The sequence below is a fragment of the Leptosomus discolor genome, unplaced genomic scaffold (genome assembly GCF_034619465.1).
Source record: "Leptosomus discolor isolate bLepDis1 unplaced genomic scaffold, bLepDis1.hap2 HAP2_SCAFFOLD_134, whole genome shotgun sequence".
Classification (NCBI taxonomy): domain Eukaryota; kingdom Metazoa; phylum Chordata; class Aves; order Leptosomiformes; family Leptosomidae; genus Leptosomus; species Leptosomus discolor.
Window position 1 is genome coordinate 6,158 of NW_028237849.1, and position 8,137 is coordinate 14,294.

General features: G+C 46.0%; 1 protein-coding gene across 1 annotated transcript; it reads right to left on the reverse strand.

Annotated features, from left to right (window-relative positions):
• Nucleotides 1-451: 451 nt before the first annotated feature.
• LOC147412609 (serine/threonine-protein kinase PAK 3-like) lies at nt 452-3,166 on the reverse strand (the record flags this gene model as incomplete). Its single annotated transcript, XM_086481177.1, has 4 exons — nt 3,042-3,166; nt 2,033-2,150; nt 1,081-1,180; nt 452-648 (listed from the first exon to the last, which is right to left on the reverse strand). Coding segments are annotated over exons 1-4 (540 nt in total), but the record flags the coding sequence as incomplete, so codon positions are not given.
• Nucleotides 3,167-8,137: the final 4,971 nt, after the last annotated feature.

Consider the following 8,137-nt stretch of genomic DNA (forward strand, 5'->3'; position numbering starts at 1 on the left):
GAATAATTATGGCATTTCTATAAGCAGTGACACCTCCTGAAAGGCTCAGGTAAGCCATCGGCACTGACCCGTTTGAAAAGACTTCTCTGCCTGCAGACACAGCTGGAATGCTTTTCAGAAAAACTCCCCAACTGGAGAAACTTGCCGCTGAAAAATCGCTGTCACTCAGAGATACAGCTCAAAGAGAGTTCAAAAAACATACGAGGTATTTCAAGCCCCGTTGAAGGCAGAAATGGCATGTTTCTGAACTGGATACAAGTCACTGCTCTTTGGAGGTTCTCCCCTTGACGTCACCAAAGCTACAGTAGATGCTGCTGCGCTCCCTGACAGCTTTAGAAGTGGCCCATGGGGGAACTAGTTCCAGCTGATGCGGCTCGGGTTTTGTCTCATGGGGGACTAAACACGGGATAGATTTGAAAGACACTGGTATCTGATTTTATGTGCACCTTACCCTGAGAGGATCTTCACTAAAGTAAGGAGGTTCTCCATCCACCATCTCTATAGCCATGACCCCAGGCGACCAGATGTCCACCTTGGGGCCATAGGCTTCTTTTCTCATCACTTCTGGTGCCATCCAGTATGGAGTCCTGAGCATTGTGCTCCGTCGACTCTGCTCAGGGATGATCCGAGCACAGAAGCCAAAATCAGCTGAGGAGAAAAACAAGTGGTGTTAAAGGCAGCTTGAATTAGGAAGGCGAGCAAAAGAAATCCCCACTCTATACCTGAGAACACGGTGTGGAATCTATCTGGAAAAGCTGCCATGCTCTGTTTACTCAGTGCTGTAGCCACGGAAATACTGATTTGGCCACTTAATAACACCCCTCAAGTTTTCTGCAGTGGCTTTTATTGACTTGAACCGTTAGACTGTAACTGCCTCCCTCTGGAAGGGCCACACACAAACCAAAGCCACTCTTGACACCTTTTTCCTTTCTATGCCTCTCTGCATGTTGGAACTGTCCTCGGAGCTGGCAGCAGTGGTCAGCGCACTGCCACAGGCATCCCTTTTTGGGAACTGGCCATCAGTCAAAAGCAGCCCCGTGCCACAGCCTGGGAAGGCTGTGCCTGACCAGGAATACCCACCCAATTTGACAGACCTGTCCATGCCAAGTAGAATGCTGTTGCTTTTGATGTCCCTGTGAATCACTTGCTTTAAATGAAGGAAATCCAGGGCTTGAAGGCACTGATACGTAAAAAACAAACATGAGGGTAAAAATTAATGACCTGATTTCACCACTCAAGAAAGGAAATGCCTCTAAAAGATTTAATTTCTAGATTAATTGTGAGTAACGCCCAAATATTGCGCTGTCCAGAGGAATAGCTTGGTGCTTCAACTTACTATTAAAGTAATAACTTTCCAAATAAAGGCTTATCAGGTTTGGAAAGAGAAATGTCCATTACTGTCACAGACTAGCCCCTGAAAGCACAGGCAGGATGGCTGCTGCCCAATCAGTGTGCTATCTCCATCCGTATGACAAACTATGTTTTGCCAAAAATGAGAAAGTCCCTTCCTTCGGTTTGAAGTGGATCACTGTTGGGTGGGAGGTTGCAGGACAAAGATTTTATTGTCAGGCTCTATAGCAGGTTTGGAAATAGCACCTTAGTCATTTTTCAGAAGCAAATGCCATTTTGGGTCGAATGCTATCCTTTTAAGCTGAGGACTCTGACAAATGAGTCTCTATTTTTCTTTGCTGTTCTTTTAAAAATCTGCCACCAGCATGTTTGCTTTTACAGGCAAGGAATGCAGTACAGACATGCTCCAGGCACGTGTTTAAAGAGGTAGAGCTGAGAAGAGTAAAAAAAGAAAAAAAAAAAAAAAGAAAAGATAACACAGTAACAGTGTTTCAGAGTGTAATGACAGAGGACAGTAAGTGCAGCGATACTGGCAGGCAGTTCACTTAAGGTGCCCTTTCTTCTCCATATCATAAAGCAACGCAGAAACAAAGCTCTCAAGATGAAATCCCTCATGTTCTTACCACCTGTTCACCAGTACCATCCTGTCCAAGGAAGAGGAAGCACACGCGGGATCCCTCACCTCCCTGCAGACAGCTGCCATCTGCTCTTCATCCATACAAAACTGGGTAACAACATCTCTTAAACAGCCACCAGCCATGTATTCCATCACCACCCGGAGCTCATCACCGACCAGGTGGCTGAAAGAAGAAAACAAGGGCACTGAGATGAACAGGCACAGCTAAATTACCTCATGGAAAAGACTGCTGGTGGCTTTTGTTTCCAGGTCATTTTCAAACGAAGACAGAATAAAATGACTAGACGTTCCTTCTAGGCTATACAGGACTTAGAATCTGTGCAGCCTAAATGAGAAAGGCATGCGAGTGAAAAATTACATGTCTTAGATGGCAAGCAAGTGAAAAATGCAGTTTACCAACAGCAAAGATAAATCTGGAACCAGGACATAGCACATCATCTGGTTCATCATCTTAACGCAAAGATTCCAGGATTAACTCCAGAAACAAGGCAACACAACTTTCATAGACATCCATGGTAGGAGGGTGTGTACCACTGAGGACAGAAATTGGTCCACAGTTTGGAAAACCTTACATAAAAAACACACAGAGAGAGGAAAAAAAAATTTAAAACTGGCAAATGATGTGTTTCTGGAAACAAGAACCTAGTCTTCCTGGCATCCACAGTAATGGAAAATAGTGGGAACAGCCCAACGGAAATAATTTCTATGAGGACTTATCAGCACTTATCATAAGACAGAGAAAATATGATCAATTTAAAAAAAAAAGGAACAAAAAAACCCCAACAACAAAAACAACAACAAAACAACACAGAGGTAGTGAACTCATGGGCTGTTGTTTTAGTAAGACATGGCTGATGCACATTTTTAAAAACAGTCTTCAAACTATATATGCCAGAAAAGATTAACGCAGACAAAACACAATCTTCTCCCAGAAATTGTATATGAGTAGATAAATAATGAAGAGGTCAATCTTCTGCCAGAGACCAGAAGTTTTTTAATCTTTGGCTTGCAGTACGTAAATGAACATTCATGTGATAGTACCAGAACTACTTACCTGTCTAAACAGTTAACAATATTTGGATTCCTATTTTCCCTCATCACCAGGCTTTCGTTAAGAGCTCGTTCCTTTTTGTGCTGTTGTTGGAGATTCATTTGTTTTATGGCCACCTGAAATGACATTAAAAACCATTCATTTGAGCAGTCTGTGGTACGAGATCAGAATGAACACGAAGGGAGTGGGTTTGGAATGACATAGCAGAGCTCTGCCAAGCTGTCTTGTTATTAGACGTAAGAGGTCAGTAACTCACACTACAACGCCCTATTTCTTTGCTAGCTTGGGTGCTGCTTGCAGGACACATGGCCAAATACATTTTGCCTTGTAAATCTGTCAAAATGGTCTACCATTTTTAGGTCTATCTACGTTCTTTTCAAATGGCCTTAGTGTATCACGGTATTATTATTCATGCACGCTTTCAAGCAGGAAGTGATTTTATTGCTGTGAAAACATAAAACCAGCTGGTAATGCTTTAGCAATCGTGATTTTTGATCATTATTTCAGCAATTGCTGGTGTTCTTGACTGCATAACTGAAACAAAACACAAATGCACGTTACGTGGCAAATGCTGTACTAAAAAGATTACTAAGGTTACACAAAAAGTACGATCCTAGCACTTCCTAATGCCTTGAATTTTTATTTTGCAACTCTGAATGCCATTCTTTAGCACAGTTTAGATTTGCAATTATTTTCTGGGTTAAAAAACAATAATCCATTCATCAGTATTTTATGGATACACCCAGGGTCATAAGCAGAGCTTAGGGCTTTTAGATCCCTTGCAGACCTCTGTCTCAGAGCAGCTGTAAAGTGCAGCACTGCAGGTGGATGAGACACTACCCGTGAGATTCAGATGTATCTGTTGACAGCCAGGAATGATAAATCAGAAAGCTGAAGCTGTAGCCCCAAAGAGCAAAGGGATTCTCTAAGACACCACCTTGTCTAATTATCACTAATATGACCACTTTTGCTCTGAACCGCTGTAGCCAGCCTGCCTCTGCCTCAGCCTGGCTCCTGCACCCAGTGCCACCTTCCCCCAGGCAGCCATGGGCCCTGCTCGAGCTTTTCGTCCTGGCCTCCTCGTGAGCCCACTTCTGCCAGCCCCGTCCCTCTGGGCTCAGCCCTGCTTCCCTCCCTGCCTTCCAGCTCAGCTCCGGCCAAGGGCTCCTACAAACCCACCCCAGAAGAGCCCCCCTACCCGACACGCGCCCGCTGGGGAGACGACGCCCCGGGGCTATTTCAAGTCTGCCTCTTGCTCCCCCGTAGTCTGGCCAGCCTCCCCCTCTGCCCAGTCCTGCTCTTGACATGGCCCAAAAGAGAGCACCCCTCCGCTCTCGGGCCTGGTTTTCCAGCCAGATTTTCAGGCAGTGTTTGCCCATATTCAAAAACGTTAAGATGCCACTTTAAAGGGGCCACTACAGGGACTGTCAGTGTTAACTCTCCTTCAAGAGCTGCTTCTTAACCCCCCGGCCCCCACTTCACTGCAACCACTCCATGGGCTGTAACAGGCTGTCACCGACACTGGACCTAAACACGGCTGTATTCTTTTGGAGAGAGCTTTGGTCTTGAGATACGTCTTCTCATCTGTCAGGTGTGTGTCAACCAGCTTCAGGATGACTAAAGCACAAAACTGAGTCCTAAACACGATCTCTCCTTCATTAGGTCTTGCATCACACTTTGGAGATGAAACACCTGATGGAAAAAATGCTAAACAGTATTACTGCCTGAAGCTGTGGTTAAGGTAAATTGGGACTGAATGACGGCAGCCTTCAGCAGCGAGTGGATGCATCAATATATTCAGTAACTAAGACAGAGCTAGTGTGGCCTTCTCTGAAAGGAGAAAGTGCCCTCCTTGCGTTCTTGCTGGTTGTTAATAAGGACAAAGTGTGTCCAAAATTAAGTGACGTAACAAAGCTATTTATTCCTCACAGCAACAGGGGAATCTGTGACCACCCCTGGGGTTCTCCCGAGGCCTCTCACTGTGACAGATCTTCAGATTTTACGATCTGTATTACTAACCAATCTATGGCCAGGTCCACAGGCAGTTTTACATGCTGTAAATGTACAGAGTTAAATTGTATATCGAGACCAACATTCTCTGTAAGAGCACAACTTCATGCACAGTGGGGAACAGAGATGTAACAATTTCTAAACCAACACATTCACATTGGCAGTAAAAACTATAGTTTTTAGCAGGCCCAAAGGCTTGCTGCGATTTCTTTACAGATTTCTCTCCATTCAAATGCCCAGTCAGGGATGATGTAACATGGTAGCAGCCGGGGACCAACAGCACTGTGGAGAGCACCAACCTGTCCTCAAGACACAGTAAGTAAAAAAACAGTTCTCTTACGATGGGCCTTGGAAGCGATGGGTGAAGCATCAGCCCAAGCACAGAAAGCACCAAGGCTCTTCCTGATGCCAGGGGGACCAGGACCTCCCCCCAGGAATTCGCAGGCACCTTTTCAGGCATTAATCAACCCCTCGGTGCAATGGCTGCTGGAAAGCGGATAGCCACAGGAAGCGTTCAGTTCCTGAGGCACAGAACCACGGTGCCCTTAAAGAGCTGTCCCTGAAAAGCTGAAGACAGCAGACAAGGTACGTTGCAGGCTGACGCCAGCCTGCGCTTCAGAGGAACAGCCTTTGCAGTAAAGATCTCCTGGCGATCCGAAAGCCCATCCGCTGTTCGCACCAGGGGGGAAAGCGCTGAACCCCTGCCAAATCTGCTGGGGCTGTTGACACCTACCTCTTGTCCCGTGCTGATGTCGAGTGCGGTATAGACAGTTCCAGACACCCCAGAAACAAAAGAGCAGCAGAGACATGAGAAGTGGTTTAGACCCTGGAAGTGAAAGCCCTGACAGGAGCTCTCTGTTGCCTGTAGTGTTTCCAAAACACCTTGGTTCCTCCACTCCTTCAGCCAGCAGTGCACAGCGCAGCAGCCCAGAAGCCCCCTGCCATGCAGGCTATCCAAGAGAAAACTTAGGTCCAAGAGGAAGAAAAAGGGCTGATGCAAATCTCCAGAGTTCATACTAAATTCTTTTAGTCCACAACTGAAAGGCGGGGTGCATATACAGACTGGAAAATAATAGATTTCATTCTTTTCCCTTTTTCTCCAGTTTTGCGCTGTTGGGTTTTACTTTTTCCCTTTTTTTTTTCCTGCGGTGTGTTTGTGTGGGTTTTTTCCGGAGAATGTAACACGCACACAGTCTAGCTGTGCCTTCTCAGATCTCTTCTTTGGATCTATCTGCAAAACTCAGGCAACACCACGCAGTCATTCTGAGAGCCCTGAACACACGTGCCAGCCATCTGAGGAAAGGACAGTGCATCGACACTGTGTTTATTACTGAATTGTTGGTTTTCACTACCTCTGCCAGAAAAGAGAGCTGAATATCTAATCTCTGGTTGCAGTTTCTAAACTATGCCGTTATAATCCTGATCACTGAGTATTTTTTGAAAGCAAAATATTGGAAAGAAATGTTCTTGAGAAGTGTTATTTATCTGACAGCTATCAGGTTCTAAGCTGCTCTTTCAGGCAATAAAGATTTTTCTCCTTTCTTTAGCGTGGCCGTATTATTTTGAGACACACAAAAATGATTTCCCCTAAGAAAACAAGCAAACGGGTGCCACAAACTTGAGGGACAGTAGATCTTCCAGGTCCTGCCCCTCGCTGCAGACAAGACGTTGCCAGCATCAAGTGCTCTTTGACGACGCCTTCTGACCACAGGCACCAATTCTGATCAGTACTGAGAGACAGCAGAATCTAAGCCCAGGGTCTGAACACGTTTGGAGCTTGCCCGACTTCACGCTTGATATCACACCAGCAAAATACCTGGCCCGTGATTTTGTGTAAGTAGCTGTGACTGGACTTACCCTTGCCCGACTTGTTCAAATCGAGTGTATTTCTGCTTAGGATCTGCCACGCTCACAGTGCTCCCTGAAAGAAACAACATTAAAAATGGAGACACCCCCTTCCAGCAGATCAGAAATGCCGCCCCACTGTCTGGGGTTGGGAGCCGTTTGTAGGCAGCTGGGTGACAACAATGATACAGGCAGCTCCGCAGCACAGAGAGTCTCCACGAAGACTGATTTTTACAGTCCTCTGGAGAGTCACCCGGACAGGAAACCAAGAACTTGGAGAAACATTCACAGGAGCCGCAGATCAGAAAAGAACAAGTACCAGTGCAAGTGCTTGTTGTCTCGAAACACTAAGGACAGCTGGAACAACAGAGCCTTCATCTTCTTAGCAAGAAATAGTCTGTGCGATTCCCCAGAAGGTTTAAGACTTCTGGAGGTTAACTGCCCCTTGGGTTCTGGAATCCATTCTGATGAACAGGTGCCACTTGCAGACAGGAAGAATATTGCAGAGTGTTCCCAGGAGGGGATCTTCTCAATGTTTCAGCGGCTTGCCAAAAGAATGCCGTCATGTTTTTACAGAACAGCGTCTCCTGTTACAAACAAGAGAGAAAAAGCATCTCAGGCAAGAAGCCAGAGAGATTAGGAACAACAAGGAGGAATGCAGATTGGGACAAAGAGGCAGTGAACGAAAAACCAGCCATGCGCTGCAGGACAGAGACAGAGGAAGGAAAAAAGAGGGGCAGGGAGCAGGACAGAGGGAGAGCAAGGAAAACCAAAGGGGCAGGTAGAATAGCAGAACAAGAGAGGGGCTTGGAAACCAGAGAGGGACGAAGAGGGAGCAGGGGACAAGAACAGACAGAAGAAGAAAGGTACAGGGAAGCAAAAGAGTGACGCCAGTGATGGAAGGTGGGAGGGCACAGGCACAGGGAGGCACCCGGAGCACAAGAGGGGTGACACGGCCCCAAGTGTGGACGGAGGGTCGCAATCACGACAAATTTATCTACACACTTGCAGATAAGCCGGCACGTCTTTATTGCAGCGCTGGGAAGCACAGGGACAGCTCCACCCGACGGGCTTCAAAGTTACATCAAAAATTCAACATCTTATACCCTTTTTCTGCAAAGTCAGGATCTTTAACAGATTTTAACATAAGCATGCATGTTATGCCCACTATTAATTTTGACAGTTACAATGATTGGTCCGCCCTATTCTATAACTTTCTTAATAGTCCTATCCTAATCTAATCA